Source organism: Eublepharis macularius, chromosome 12, assembly GCF_028583425.1.
Source record: "Eublepharis macularius isolate TG4126 chromosome 12, MPM_Emac_v1.0, whole genome shotgun sequence".
Lineage (NCBI taxonomy): Eukaryota > Metazoa > Chordata > Lepidosauria > Squamata > Eublepharidae > Eublepharis > Eublepharis macularius.
In genome coordinates, this window is record NC_072801.1 from 45,344,746 (window position 1) to 45,361,272 (window position 16,527).

At 45.1% G+C, this 16,527-nt stretch overlaps 1 protein-coding gene across 1 annotated transcript in view; it reads left to right on the forward strand.

Moving 5' to 3' along the window:
• The first annotated feature begins 349 nt into the window (after positions 1 to 349).
• The window catches only part of ITGA3 (integrin subunit alpha 3), an 86,907-nt gene continuing 70,729 nt past the window's right edge, over positions 350 to 16,527 (forward strand). Inside the window, exon 1 of the mRNA XM_054993122.1 lies at positions 350 to 842. Within this exon, the coding sequence (XP_054849097.1) occupies positions 613 to 842 (230 nt within the window). The 5' untranslated portion in view covers positions 350 to 612. The remainder of the gene's footprint in view (positions 843 to 16,527) is intronic.

Here is a 16,527-nt window from a genome sequence, read left to right on the forward strand (position 1 = left end):
GGCACTCATTAAGGTACTCATCACACCTGATTCCAGGGCAAAACCTGTGCCTGAGGCTTCCAGGCATAGGAGAGCCCCTCCCTTACCTTGATTTTCAGAGAAATCCCCTCCTGCCTTCATCCCCAACGTTCTTGTTTCTGTGCCGGGCAGGTGTCCAACCTGTCCGGGTCCCTTTAAGAAGCCAACTGCCTGTCGATCCTGCTGGCTGCGACTCTTTCTTTTTCCCCCGGAAGAAAAGTGTAGCCAGAAGCGGCCGCTCAGATTCTGTGCAAGGTGGGGAGGAGGTGACCAGACGCGCGTCAATCCGCTCCGCCCACCCCCTTGTATTACCAGGCACAGAACTGTTCCATCCGAATCTCTGTTGGAAATGAAACTGGGGGGCATTCCTTGTAACTAAGAAGGTGCCGGGAGTTTTCAGCAAGGAAAAAACACGGGAGGAAGGCGAAGGGGAAAAACTCCAGGGACTGAAATCAACAGCGACCTCCCAGCAAACAAGCAAGCGACTGATCAGCCATTCCACGCTTAGCATTAGAAGCGCAAGCCAGACCGCCGGGGTTAAAAAAAAGAAAAAGAAAAAAGGAGCCGGTCTGTAAGAAATTGACCAGGCACGTCATGGCTCCTAGTCAATTTCAGCTTTGCAAAACCACCGTGCAGAAAAGCCGGCTTTGGAAACAGAAGGCGCTGCTCTTGGGGTGCACCCTCTGGGTTTCCCTCTGCCCCCCGAGATGTGCTGCTTTCAACCTGGACACTAAATTTGTGGTTCTCAAGAAAGGCAAGACCCCGAATAGCTTCTTTGGATTTTCGGTTGCTCTGCACAAACAAACGAATCCGCAAAAATATCTGTAAGTGAGCTATACATACAGATAACCGCATAACTGTCTGATGTTCTTGTCTTGGCGGGAGGGGGAAGGGTTATTGTCAAAGGCTCTCTCTGAACGGAAAGTTTACTCCGGAGTTGTAAAACAGTGAAGGTGCCTTTCCTGTGCCCTAGGAATTTCTCAGTATTATAAGAAGGGGCAGACTTTTGAGTAACACGGGACTCTAATAAGAATCTGAGATTTTAAGGCTATCGGAGTGCCTTGATACCATCTGTTTTAAAGCATTGCTAAAGCAGCTGGGAACAACAGGTCTTTCTTTCTTTCTTTCTTTCTTTCTTTCTTTCTTTCTTTCTTTCTTTCTTTCTTTCTTTCTTTCTTTCTTTCTTTCTTTCTTTCTTTCTTTCTTTCTTTCTTTCTCCAGTCTGCTTTTAATTAAAAGCTGTGCTCCTTCATTCCTTTATTAGGATGGGGAAAGTTAGTTTAATTGAGTTTCTCGGTAGTGATGGGGATCTTTTTGAGGTTTTTGCATGCAAATGTAGAAGTTACTAATTTTCAAGCATGAAAAGCTTTGCTTTCCATTCATTTCTTATTTGTTGGATTTAGCATAGAGATATATAAAACTATTTCCATCACCCAGAAAAGATACTTGTGTGGATGAGAACTATTCATTGCGTTGGTTTCATGTACACCTAGTCCAACCTTGTTACGTCTATATGTGCTGCTTCATTCATATATTATAAAGTATGCAAAGTGGGTTTGGGGGCTCTGCCCTATGTCGGGCGTAACTCTCAAGTGAGCTGTGGGTTCTCCTCAGTTCCTGTGTGTGCATTGCCTGTTGGGGCTTCAACCCCCCCCCCCTTTACACACCGCTGCTATTCTCCTAGCCTGTTGCTATCTCAGGGATGTGCTGTTTAGCCTGTTGGCAAAACCCATGTTATCCTGGGAAGCACATGGGTCTCCCAAAACAGCACCCCTCCACCCAAGACTCTTTCAGATAGGGGGAAATGACCTAGAGAGGTAGGCTGAAGCCCCTTCTCCTGGTGCATGCAGTCTGGATCTGAAGCTCTGCTTGAACAGGATTTGAGGATAAACTGCAACTCATGTCCAATGCAGGGTGGGGACCTCAGACCCAAACCCGTGTGCTCTGTCCCTTGGCTTCTGACCTAATAGTGCAACCCTGTGCAGAGTTACCCCGGGCTGATCCTATTGCAAAAAGGTAGTGAGTATTAGTAAGCTACAAGGAAGCCTGCCTCTGGTTATTACTATTTTTCATAATATATTTGGCAAAATGTCAGTCTGCCTGTAATCTATGGGCCACTGCTAGTTTCCAAACCCATCTAGAGTAAACAGGAATCTGCTTCTAAGTCATGGCTAGGGTTCATTCATTGGAGTTAATGCTACTGAGTACTAAGGAATAATTACAGAAGTATTACCAAAGGTAGAAGGGAATGACCTGTTCTCAAAAGCTACTTCTACTGTAATAGAGAGGCAGATTGTAAGAGCAGAGTCAAATTTAGCCCATGAAAGTTTTGTCTGTGAGTAAATTACTACGATGAGTAGAATGCATTCCCTATCTAGCTTTTCTTCTCATGGGATTCACACTGCCCATATTTTTTGCAACTCCATCAGCTGTTCATATCTTTAATAAATCCCCGGTCAGGAGGACACTGATCTTCTTCCAAGCAGCACAGTTCCCTGGTTTTAGGCTACCTGACCTCTCAGTGGGTGTGTCCCTAGATGCTTGCCCTTTTGCGAACGTGCTGCACGTGTTGTGGCAGCAGGCCATGGGTGAGGGCAGCCTGCCAATGGGACAGGTTGTGGCGCTGATGGGCCATGTTACCAAAAGAGTTCTGGAATGATATCCATTAATGGGTGCAAAGTTGTAGGTTGTTCTAAAAAAAACTAGCATTAGGATAGGTTGAGTCCAATATGGTCATAAAAATAAATGCTGGTGACTGGTTGGCTTGTACAGTGATCTTTAGGAATTCTCTTTAAGTGGTCAAATCAGGTACAGAATCTGTATGAATGAATTACGGTATTGAAAAACATACAAATGCAACTGGGAGGCCCCAACCTTTACAAGAGATCTTGAATGATGAACTGGTATGTGTAATTCCCCTTCCTTCCCAGTTCTAATTGGCAGGCCCTTCCAAACAGCCATTGATGTTCATTAGGATGTGTTGGAATCCTGCACTATTATTAATTAATAAATCCTTCCCCTCCCACTCTGCCTTTGTTTCTAGGGCGGTGTCCCTTCCCCTAGTTTATCCTTACAACAATCCTTGAGCCAAGAGGAAAGGCAAGGCAAAACATTTTAATACATTATTTTAGAAGTTCAGTGAGATAGATTACACAGGGAGAGAGAAGTCCCCCAGGTGGCACGGGAGAGCAGGGATCTGAACCCAAACCTTCCATTGCTCTAAAATGTTCCAACACGCTGGTGTGTAAGGAATCCCAGTATCCCCATACTGGGTTAAAGGGGCAAAGGAGGAGCCCTGCAAAGATCTCAGTGCTTGCAGTCCCTTCCACCTTTGTATCACAATAGAAATTAAATCCCAGCAGCTGTTCATTCTTCCCTCTGTGTCCCCTAACAGCGTGCCTCACAGAGAATCCCACGTGGTAGCTTGCACACACCTTTCTGCTGCTTGTACTGTTCCTTGGATCAGGAGGCAGACGTGTCTGAACTACGGGGACTCTTGTGCCTCCGCCTTCTATGATTTCTGGATGCTGCTGCAGGGAAATGACTGGAGCTTATTATGCCATGACAAAACAAATATTATCCTTTAAAAAAAAAGACTATGACTAGGAAAGGAAGCATGATTTGGCACCTATTGCCTGATTTGCCTCCTATTGGGGGAGGGAGTACAGTTTGGAGCTGAGCGTCACCATATTTGGCAACGCCAGAGAAAATGTCCCTTTGGGGCGCATAAACTGGCACTTGGTTTGGTCCGGGATTTCTTTGCAGCACGTGGCTCATTGTGCCTTTTATCCCCTTGGCTTGTTCTCCTGTGCACATGCCTTGTCTTGTAGACGGCTCCCTGGGCTTTGTGTCTTCTCTAGGGCTCCTCCCATCTGCCTGCCATGCAGAGGCTTCTGGGGCTGCATCCACACAGTGTTGGATATTGTCCTCTCATTGTGCTATAGCAGTCCTTTACCTTGGTCAGTTGGCTTGTCTGCACAGGAAAATCCAGTTGTGAAACACAGCAGCCAGTAATGTGTTGGTGCAGCCTCTGTGATGAGACTAGATGCATCTGACGAAGAGAACTGTGGTTCTTGAAAGCTTATGCTACAGTAAAGTTGGTTAGTCTTAAAGGTGCTACTGGACTCTTTACTGTGATGAGACTGTTTCCACATAAAAGTTTTTCTCTGTCTTGGTTTCCAAACTGGGGCATGCATTGCAGCATCCACACAAATCGTCTAATCATCCACCCTTGGTACACTGTTCTCTGAGCCTGCCTTACTCCAATCTTTTTGGAAAGAATGTAGTCCAAGTGCATAATCATGCTTTCTGGGTGGCCCTGCCAAGCACCCATTTGCCCACCGTTGGTCCTTCATGAGTGCCATTTTCCTAGTGTGCCTTTCCTGCTGTGCAGTTGGATGGCTTTTTGAGGTCTGTTCTTTAAAAAAAAGTGATTGCTGTAGTGACCTATTGTTGCTTATTAAAAATTGTAATGGAGAATAAATAATATTGTAATGGGGAATCAATAAAACTGCTATAGTACATATCTGAAGAAAAGAAATAAAAGGGGAAGGCAGCAGGTTGCCATGGTAGTTGTGAATGATATGAAGAAGGGGGGGCACACCAAGGCAAAACAAAAATGAAGAGACAATTGGTGCAGAAGGAAAAATATCTTTAATAATTGTACAACCCCTATGTGTTTCGTGTGCAACTTTGTCAGGGGGAATCTTCCAGGTTCTTTTTAGTTCCATTCCTGTACATACGGGAGTATGCTCTACTAAACTGTATATACAGGAACGGAACTAACAAGAATCTGGAAGATTCACAACCTCTAGAAACCTAAAGCTCTAGGATCCTTTCCCCTGCCTTTGGGGGGGCGGGGTTGCTTCCCAAATTTTGGGAAACCACAAAAGTATGGAAATGTAAAGCCCCCACACCCAATCAGTAGAAGACTGGATCTTCAATACATTCAGTGCTAGTATCTAAAAATCTGCAGTATACCTCCCGTTAACCCATATGCATAACATTTCCTCTCCAAAAATTTTCTTCACAAGAATTGTGGGTTTTGTGAAATTCTTGGAGGTTATATTCAAAGGCCATGTCTTCCCCTAAAAAAAGACTGAGTGGCCATGCAAATGGGACTATAGAAAGTAAAAGGTACATAGATCCTGTCTCCCCTCTCCCCCTTCAGGAAAGACCCATAGGTTTCTAAGCAAGAGACTAAATTCTTAGAAAATCCATATGGATATTGTATCCATAATCTCTAGGATCACTGCAAATGCCCTCTAAGTAAACTATTAGCCATGAAAGAAGCATTCATTCTCCATGGTGGTTCCCATCTTTAGAAATCCCTTTCTCCTGAGGTCATTGGCCCTGAAGCTGGTTATATTCCATTCCTCTGTGGAATGTGTGAAATTTATTTCTATTTATTTGACATATTTTGAAGCAACCCCTCCCCAATTTCCAAGTGCCACAAACCCTGAAAAATCAATAAAAAGAGTATTATCCTTTTAACATCAGATTTAAAATTGCAACAAGATAAAAGGGAGGGACATCTGAGATCTCAGTCTAAAAAGGATAATGGAAAGGTTTTCATTCCTTTCTAAACAGAAGGATTCATAAGGGCATTTGAAGGCTCTGGGGCAACCATGGAGAAAGCTTAGCCATGCATAGAGGCTATTCAGGTGTCCAGTGAGAAGGGTATTAAATTGGTTTGCCACCCTCCAGGTGGGGCTTTGAGATCTCTCAGACTACAGAGATCAGTTCCCCTGGATAAAATGGCTGATTTGGAGTAGTGGATTCTATGCCATTATACCCTGATGAGGTCCCTACCTTCCCTAAACCCCACCCCCAGGCTCTACCTCCAAATCCCCAGGAATTTCCCAGTCTGGATTTGGCAATACTACTCTTGAAGCTGAGCATTTCTGACTGATCTGAAATTTTTAAAGAAAAGTTTTAAAGAAAAGATAGAATACAGAGCCATGCACCCAAAAATGTGAAAGGATGCTTCTGTCCCCTGAACTTAGCATCATGCATCTTGGAGGAGGCCTTTAGTTCTGTGTGGGTACCCTTGAGCCTGAACTCCTCTTACTGGAGAAATTAAATCCTATGCTGAATTGCCAAAGTGGACATACAGCCAATTTCCAGAAGCTTATTTGGAGTTGGTGTCTGTTTTTGTTACTTGTTTGATTTATTTATAGTCCATTTTATTCACTGAGACTCAAGGCAGGTTATGGTGCAAAAAACAATGTAATCAAATAGCATGAGAGATATAATAAGCAATGCAATAGAACCAGGATTAGAAAAATAAGAAACAGTGCCAAAAAAAAGTAGCAGTCATGATATGTCAAGCAATGCAGAAAATGGAATTACAAAAGCAGAAAATGTAGGGATTACTGGATAATACAAACAATAAATTGATAATATATAGCATGCACAGTGACATAGTATACAGCCCTGTTCTCTTTATAAAAGTGTCCTCCTGAACCATTCTGTTATAATATTATCCTATTCATGGTGGAGAATGCCCTCAAGTCATAGCTGACTTATGGCAACCCCTAGCGGGATTTTCATGGCAAGAGAATAACAGAGGTGGTTTGCCATTGCTTGCTTCTTCAACCCTGGTCTTTGTTGGAGGTTTCCCATCCAATTACTAACCAAGGCTGACCCTGCTTAACTTCTGAGATCTGACGAGATCAGGCTCACCTGGGCTATCCAGGCCAGAACATAAGTCTGTATTAAAATACCTTCATGAACAATTCTGTTTTATGTAGTTTATGGAATGACAAGAAGTGTGGGAGCCCTTCTTGACCTCCTCAGGCACGCCATTCCACGAGGTGAGGGCCATAACATAGAAAGTACATGTATGGCAGCTATCAATCTTACCCATTTGCAGGTGGCCCTTCAGAAAGCTTTCCTCATGTAAGCAAAGCTGCTCTAGTGGAGTATAACAGGTGAGGTAGCCCAGTGCATATGAGGGACAAACAGTGCAATCCTATGGAGAGTTACTCCAGTCTAAGCTCATTGACTTTAATGGGCTTAGACTGGAGTAACTCTCCATAGGATTGCACTGTAAGGCCATGAAGAGCTTTGTATGTGATAGCCAATACCTTGAATTCAACCTGGTAATTAATAGGTGTGACTGCAGAATGGGTGTAATATGCATACTTTGCTTAGCTCCTGATAGTAACTGAACTACGGCTAGGGTTGCCAACTCTAGGTTGGAAAATTCCTGGAGATTTTTGAGTTGGAGCCTAGAGAGGGACTTCAGTAGGGTATGATGTCAAAGCAGCCATTTTTTCCAGGGGAACTGATCTCTGTAGTCTGAAGATTAGTTGCAATGCTAGGAGAAATCCAGGACCCACCTGAAGGTTGGCAACTCTAGCTGTGAAATTCTGCACCCACTGGAGTTTCCAAGTTCACTTCATGGGCAGGCCCATAGAGAGTGAATTACAATAGCCTAGTTTCAAGATCACTGTGACATGGGTCCACAGGGCCAGGTCAACTCTGAGTTGAGGCCAGGGAGCCATCATCTGAGCTAAATGAGAATGGGGGGCTTTTTTTTTTTGCAGCTGTGGTAATTTGCTTCTTCAGCAATAATGCTGGGTCCTGTACAACCCCTAGGAGCTTAACTGAGCCAGCCAAGGTCAACTGAATCTCATCAAAGGTTGGAAGCACAATGTCCTTCAAGACCTCTGCCTTCTCAAGTAGTGTTACTCTATCTTGTCAAGAAGATTCAGTTTCAACTTATTTACTCTTAGCCATTTAACCACAGCAGTTAGGCAGCGGCTCAGGACCTCTATGCATCACCATGCAATTTAAATAAACAAATATACTGCTGGGTGTCATCAGCATATTGAGGGCATCCAATTCCAAAACTGAAAAAAGATTTCTTCTAAGGGCTTTACATAGAGATTGAATAGCATGTGGAACAAGTTCCAGGACAAATTCCACATGGATGACAACTGGTTTCCAATAGCAACCCTCTGAGTCTGGTCTGTAAAATATGATTTAAACAAATCCAAAGCACATGCATTCTACCTCCGAATGCCCCAGCAAGGTGGCACAGTCCACAGTCTCAAGACTACAGAAAAATCATCAACTAAGCCACCGGCACTGACTCTGTCCCACAGCACCTTTGAAAAAGGTCCAAAGCAGATGAGTAATCCAGGAAGCTCTGAAGTTGGTTCTGGAAGGGTAGATTAAGGACAGGGACATAACTGGTCACATAATTTTTCTGCAGCAGAATTTTTTAAGTAGAGGCTTTGGGAAGAGGCCCTGAGACATTAATTGATTTATGATGGACATCAGGGACTCATTAATGTGGTCCGTACATGATTTCAGTAATCAGATGGAGAAGGATCCAGAGCACAAGTGGTGGCTTTCATAGATATCCTATCAATGTTCATCACGGCAACTGGGTCAAACAGACTTGACTATAGACCTGTCAATAGATTATGCACTTCTTCTGTCGGCTGCATTACAACCAGCATCCAAATCTGAACAAATCTGAGGGTTTATTAGCAAAAAGAAAAAAAAAAGAAAAGAAAACCCTGCAAAGGCATCATAACTGATTGCCTGTTTCTGAGAAATGAAAGGCTCAGATTTAGGAGTCAGCAAAGTGTTGAAATATCTTGAACAGTCAGGCTGGTCGTGAATAGAGATGGATATGAACTGGGGAAAAAATTAACCGTGCAGTTCATGGTTCGTCACATTTCTCGAACCATGAACTTTCATGAACCTGCCCCGGTTCGCGCACCGGTTCATTTGGTTCGTGAAAACGTCACATCCAGGTCAGCAGAAAGTCACTTCTTGGCCAGCAGACGGTCTGCAGGAAGTCCATCCCCTGTTGCCTAGGAAACTGATTGATCGGCACCAGGCTTTCTGGAGTGAGGAACCGGCCCAGTTCGTAATGAACTTTGGTTTGTATTTTCGGTTCATGCACATCTCTAGTCATGAACCCGCTGATGCAATGGTAGCAAAGAAGTAAGATTTCTTTGCCACGTCATTGCTGCCCCATTGTTCTGCCAATGAGTTCGAAAGCACTCTCTGTTCTATTCAAGTTTTCTGCCAATGTTGTTCTAGACATCTTCCGGCTCTCTTCAAGTCATCCAGTTCTGTGATAAACCAATTAACCTGGTTCTGCTCTGAGGACTGGAGAGGCTGATGAGGGACAACCTTCTTGATAGCTTCGCATTCCAAGCTTCCACCACAGCCTCAACAGAGAATTTGTTTAGATTCCTAAAAAAACCTAGAGCATTCTGGATTTCATTAGGATCTATGAACTTCCATGGGTGGACCATCTTAACCACTCCCCCTAGTGGAACATCCGTGCCACATTCACCCTTGCCTTGAGTAGGCAGTGGTAAGACCATGATACAGACTAGCAGTGGTAAGACCATGAACCTCCAGCCCTCAAATCAGACTTTTTCTCAAAGGCTCTACGGTAAACATGAAATCCAAGTTGTGACTTCTGTCATGTGTTCAGTCTGGGCCTGTCACAACTTAAATGAGGCCCATGACAGCCAAAGAGGCTACACAATCCTGACCCCCCACCTTGGCAGGAACACTCATCATGAATGTTGAAGCCCCCTAGAGCAATCATTATAGGTAACTCCAACACCAAGTGTGAGACTCTCTCTGCCAGCTCAGACAGGGTGCCCATAGAGGAACTAAATAGGCAGTAAATAAGTAGAATGCACAGTCTACCCAGAATACATTTTAAGGAGCATACCATCAATGCCAGCAATAGTTTGCACAGAGGAATCTGTGAAAGGGAAAAATCTCATGGAGGACGATCGCCACCTCTGCCCCTCTGGCCTCTGATGTGGGGGTCATGAAGGGCCACCTGACAGTTAACTGTGACAGACACACCACATTGTTTTCTTCCAGCCAAGTCTCCGTCATGCAAATCTGAACAATTTTCTCCTTTCCCAACTAAGGATGCTATATGGGGTCCAGTATAATACTGGACCCTGGGGAGAGGAGGAGGGGATGTCATCATGCAGCAGGAAGTGACATCACCACACACCCCACTTCTGGACACCACTCCTGGGCAGTGCAGTGCTGCCACAGAAGGCTTCTTAGGCATCTGGGCCAGCCGGCCACTTCTCTGGGCTGGCAGCGGCATCACACAGCCAGAGAAGGGGAGGGGGGAGGGGCCATGTGTCCGGTTTTAGAGGAAAATTTTCCTTGGACAGTCCCCCAAAATATTGGACTATCCCGGTGAAAACCGAACACCTGGCAACCCTATCCCCAATAACCCAGATAGAAGTATGTCTCCTCCCCCCTCCCCCCGATTTGGTATTGTACAATATTAAAGAAGAAGTAAAGAGGAACCCTGGTACCAGCATCTCTAGGGATGAAACAGAGGTTAGATAAGTACCTGCGCTGATCACCAGCCATCTTTGAAAACTCCCACCATATCTACCAGCTCCCATCTGCACTGAAACAATACATTCAAACATGTAAAAGCTGCCACCAGAACAACCAAGAAACCCTCCACCCTTGTCATGCTACGATGCATAGAGAAGTCATAAAGCAGCCCAGGGCTAACTTATTAATGAGTCAAAACAAACACGGATATAAAAGCAGATGCACACGACCACATATTTGAAAGCCCAGTGTTCCCAAACAAGGTGTCTGTGGGCCAAGCTACAAGTGACAAATGACACTTGAACGGCAAGTGTATTTCTCCTTGTTCACTTGCCCTTCACTTAATCCACTTGCCATTCAAGTGTCATTCGTCACTTGTAGCTTGGCCCTGTCTCTCTCTAGAATCACTCAGGTGGAAGAAAAAAACCCTCCCCCCATCCCTGTAACATCACTGCTTCGAGATTTTAATTGAAGAGAAGCAGTATAAAAATCAAGTAAATAAAATAAACACAATGCTAGATCCTGCAACCTTGAAATTGAGCTTTAAATGTACTGGGAGATCAATGAACTCTCTCTTGCTCACAGGCATCAGCCTGTGTGCCTTTTTCATATTTGACCATTATCTTTGGAAAAGCTGCCCCCTCAAACTACCTTAAGAGATTAGAAAAGGCAGCTATCTCTTTTGATTTGCAGATTGGAGTCCTGTATGATCTCAAAGGGCATTTTACACTCCAGCTGTCATTCACATCCTGGACCAGTTGGATCTTGTTAACTCAACCTTAGAGATCTACGGTTCTTGAGGGTCGAGGTGTGAAGTTCCCACGGACCTGTTCATTCTTGTTTTTTTCCCTGGATCGGCTGCACTACTTTACAAAAGACCTTTTCAACTGGTTGGATTTTTTCCTCTGGATTAACTAACTCCCTCTCTTAGCCTAGGCCTCAGTTCCCATGGAGACCAGTATTATGTTATTTAAGAGCAGGCCTTTCTCCCCCTTCTTTAACCTTGGTATAAATCAAAGCTAGCTTCTCGTGTTCAGTGAGTTGAGGGGACGGCCCTGTTTGTAGGGTGCGTTATGGCTACTGGTGTTGTTGACTTTTTAATACTAGTGCTCCTTTTTAGTACTGGTGCTCTTCTGCCTTCAACAGCTCTCTGCCAGGGAGAAATTTAGTTGGCCTGGTTTGGACATGAAATGATGGGGAGAAACACTGAAGTGTGCTTGTGGGGACGTTGTTAAAGGCATAGTGACAGAAGCCTTGCTGAGCCTGAGGGGGAATGATAATCCTCTTCTTTAACCATTTGATGATTTTTTGGGATATTTCTTCTGGGCAAAGTTTAATTGTACCACATCCTTCATTACAATAGTCTTAGTGACATCATGCTGCAGAAGATGGCACTGACTTAAAAAAAAAATCTTTTTTATTTTTCTCCCTCCATAGTGGAAGGCCTGGTAGACCACTGTATTCAGTGGCAGCTCAAACATTTTGCGGCCTTGGGCTGTTGCTTTATTTCCCCACTCACACCTATGGAACCAGTTTATGCTTCTCTGCTCCCCCATCACTTATTAAAACTAGTACAGAAATGAGTGCATGCCCTATAAGGTTTCTCAGAAATTTAGAAGACTGAGGGCTAAACTACAAGTGACGAATGACACAGGTTGGACACTTGTCAGCTTCACTCAAGTTTTGATGGGAAATGTAGGCAGCTTGTCGGAATATTGGACAAGTGACAGTTGAAAAGTCCATTGGACAGCAGGCGAGCCAAGCTGCAAGACTAGAATGCCTACATTTCCCATCAGAACTTGAGGGAAGCTGACAAGTGTCCAACCTGTGTCATTTGTCACTTGTAGCTGGGCCCTGATTCCTCTCACAAGAGTCTGGTATCATTTTGGTTGCCCTGGCCACAATGCCAGGGTAGCCAAAGTGATGGCCGAGCTCTCTAACTAGTAGAATGAAGTTTTCAAGAGATCTGGAAGCCCTACAATGCATGCACAACTTACCTTGCTGGGCTCCCAGGTAGGACAGAGACTGGCAGCAAGGGTCGGGGTTGGGAGCAGCAGGGATGGAGGTTGCCACCCTTCCAATCTTATGACTCTCCCTTATGAATGAGTCAGCACTGATATGAGCACAGGAATATCAGAAAAGTCCTGCTGGACTAGACCAGTGGTCCGTCTTCTGTCTGCAGTAGCCTGTATCACACAGGGCCAAGCTACAAGTGACGAATGACACTTGAACAGCAAGTGGATTGAGTGGAGTGCAAGTGAACAGGGAGAAATACACTTGCCGTTCAAGTGTCATTCGTCACTTGTAGCTTCACCCACAGAGGCCAACCAGTTCGTCTGGAGGGCCAACAACAGGACATAGAGGCTGAGGCCTTTCCCTGATGTTGTCTCCTTGCAGTGGTATTCAGAGGTTCACTGCTTCTGAATGTGGAGGTTCCCTTTAGTCGCCATGACTAGTAGTCACTGATAGACCTATCCTTCATGAATCCGTCGAATCCCCTTTTAAAGCTGTCTGTGCCTGTGGCCATCACTTCATCCTCTGACAGGGAATTCCGCGTCAATCACTCATTGCGTAAAGAAGTATTTCATTTGTCTGTCCTGAAGCTACTGCCCATCAGCTTCATCGGATGTTCATGAGTCCTAGTATTATGGGAGGGGGGATTCTCTATTCTACCTTCTCTACCCCGTGCCTATTTTTTTAAGCCTCTATCATACCCCCTCCACCCTACTAATCTCTTTTCTAAAGTAAAAAGTCCCAGACTCTTCAGCCTTTCCTCATAGGAAAGGTGCTTCAGACTCCAGACCCCTAATCACCATTGTTGCGCTCTACTGTACTTTTCCATCTCAGCAATGTCCTTTTTCAGATACAAGTTATCAGAACTGCATACAGGATTCCAAATGAGGCCTATTTTGCAGATGGTATAAGAAAGGGTCAGGAGAAAGTACTAAAACTTGTACGTTGTGGTTTTCTCATTAAGACATATATTCAGCTATTTAGATGCTGCTTTTCTCCCCAATGAGGACCCAAAGCAACTTATAACACTGTTCTCCTCTCCTTTGTTCGCATTAACAACCTTGTGAGGTTGGTTAGGTTGAGGGAGAGTGACTGACCACATGGCAGCATGGGGATTCAAACCGGAGATTCCCGGATGTTAGAGCAACATCCTAATCACTACACTGTGCTGGTTTGATGCTCCCATGCCTGTTTTGGGGGTGATGATCAGGAATGCAAGAAGAGGCTTGCTGTCTGAGACCACTGGCTGATCTAGTGTTGAAGCAAGCTTCTCAGCTACAAACAGGGCCTAAATCTTCCCCCTGCTGTTGCCCCCCAGGGACTGGTATGTAGAGCTACACTGCCTCTGAACATGGAAGTTGCAAAGCTAATGGCCATTGATGGAACTATCTGCCATTCATTTGATTAATCCCCCCTAGGATTGCCAGCAGAACGTGGGGTGGAGGTGTGTGTGTGGGGGGGCTGTTGGTAAAAACATAGAGTTTCTTGTAATTCCTAGAGCAGCATGATGTCACTACCAGAGTTTACCAGAAGTGACATAATGCCATTGCACCAACAACAATTTTAAAAGTAATTCTTCTCCCACTGGCTGATGGAGCAGTGACAGGAAACGGGGGTTGCCAGTGGGAGACCTGGCAAGCCTGATGCCCCTTTAAAGCTATGTATTCTAGCAGCCCTCTTGTAGCATCGAGTTCCATAAATTAATGTAGTCGTGCATATGTGGTGTCTTCGACATGAAGTGTTTTCCCAAGATTCTGAAGTAACCACAACCAGATTCCACACATCTGGTATAGGTAGTAAGGGTTTCCAAGTAGACACTGTGACTTCTGAGCACATTGGAACCCCAGAACCTTTTTGACCTGTTGTCTGAGACCAATTTTTCAGCATTTCTCTTTTTGTCACAAAGTTGTAAGGGTAGTCAATAAAGCCAATGCTGCACAGTTTGTTTTTTGACCCTGTTTCTGCTTATAAAACACTAGGGCAAAACCACAAGAGGAGGCATGCAAAAGCTTTGGCTGCTACTTTCCGGAGACAGCTGGAGGGTCTCTCTGGCTCTTACCCATTGAACAAGGATATCTTGTGCCCTGGAGAGGATTTCTGACGGCAACAGCTGCCTAGCTTGAAAAGCATCTGCAGGGACATTCCAGAGATTCATTTGAAAATGCTCTGGATGAAGTAGAGGACTTTTTCCTTTCCGAGGGAGTGAAACACTCTGGCGGGCAGAATGGGAAAGAGGCAGCTGCAGGCTGGGAAATGTGTTTGCGTGCTGGGAAAGTTTGGGTCTGTGAATTGTGGGCAGTCTGTTAGGAAGTGTGGGATTTCCCTGCTTGCCAGGTGTTTGTGATCTTGATGTACCACAGGCCTAGAAAGGAAAACCAAACTAGCTCAATTTGAAGCCAAAGCTTAATGCTAGATCTGATTTCCATCACATCATGATTTAGCTGGGATTTTTGTTTTCACCACTGCACTCTGAGCATGGGCAGAGTATTTTTTCCTCTGCCCATTGAACAGCCACACTGAGACTGTTGCAGTGTCAGGGTATCAGACCCCTTACTCGGGTGCTGAATCTTTCTCAGGCTGAGCCACCCCACAAAGTTGTGGTGAGGGTACAGTGAAGGGGATAAGTAGGTATGGTGCCCTGAGCTGATTGCAATAAGGCCGGCCACAGCAATTTTATATGCAATGGCAAAGCATCCTTTTTAGCTTTCTTCCAAGCAGAGAGCCAGTGTGGTGTAGGTGTGCAGAGGCCAGAGTAAAGGACTAGGATCTGGGCGACTGAAGTTCAGTTCTGCACTCTGCCATGGCAGCCTACTGGGTGACCTTGGCCAGTCACACACACACTCAGCCTAACCTACCTCACATGGTTGGTGTGAGGAAAAAATGGAGGAGAGGAGAATGATGTAAGCTGCTTTGGGTCTCCATTGGGGAGAAAGGTGGGGAATAAAGGAATGATTTTTCAGTACAAGTCTGGAAGTCTTTTGCAGATTCTGCTGGCAAAGTGGTCCTCTGGAAAGAAAACTTCTCTTCTTTGTAGCAGAGATCTTGAGAGCCTCCTTGCGCCCTTGAGGAAACAGCCATGGATAAAGTCTGAAGGGCAGTCAGGTTTGTTTGGAAAGCGCAGCCCTGGGCCTGTAATCTCCTCTCCCCCACAAACGCTGTTCACCTTTGAGAAGAGATCATAAAAAGCCACATGTTAAAAGGCGTATTCTAAATTCAGGCTGCAACTCCCCCCATACCTGAGGTACAAATCAGCATGGTTGATTCAAACACATTTATTTGGGCAGGATGAAGGGTCGAGCTGCCCCTCCCCTTCTTGTACGCGGATTCCTAAGAACTTATGCTTTGTACTAAAGATGGAGGCAAGTTTCTAGTCCTTGAGATTTTTACTTGACATATAAAAACAAAAATATTGCTAGGTCTGAATGCTGCCTGGAAGTATCTCTTTTGGTCTTTCAAATAATCACATCTGTAACAAGCCCAAATACATGTGAGCTGATGGTCCTTTGTTTGGGCAAGTACAAATGATTGCTGTTTCCTTCATCTGGAGGGACTGGAGTGTTCCAAGGGCTCAGCAGCATCTGACCTGGCATGCTAAATACCTTCTTCTCCCTCTTCCTGGGGAGCGGGGGGGGGGGGGCTGATGTTAAGACAGCCCTGGAGCAAGCTAAACCAGATGGTCCCTGTGGCACAGGCTGAGCTGAAAGAGCCACTTGGCTTGGGCCAGGACAGTGTTAACCATGGGCAAGCCTACATCCATTGTCATTGGGCCAAGCTAGAAGTGACGAATTACACTTGAATGGCAAGTGAACAGACTCATGTGTATTCCTCCCTGTTCACTTGCACTCCACTTTGAACGAGTGGAGTGCAAGTGGAGTGCAAGTGAACAGGGAGGAATACACGAGAGTCTGTTCACTTGCCATTCAAGTGTAACTTGTCACTTCTAGCTTGGCCCATTGTCACCAAGTAGAGTTGCCTGAAGATCTCCTGGGATTACAACTCGTCTCTGGGCTACAGAGATCAGTTCACCTGGAGAAAATGGACATTTTGGAAGGTGGACTCTATGGCATTATAGCTTGCTGAGGCCCCTCCCATCCCCAGGCTCCACCCCTGCTCCAAATCTCTGGGTATTTCCCAAGCTGGAGT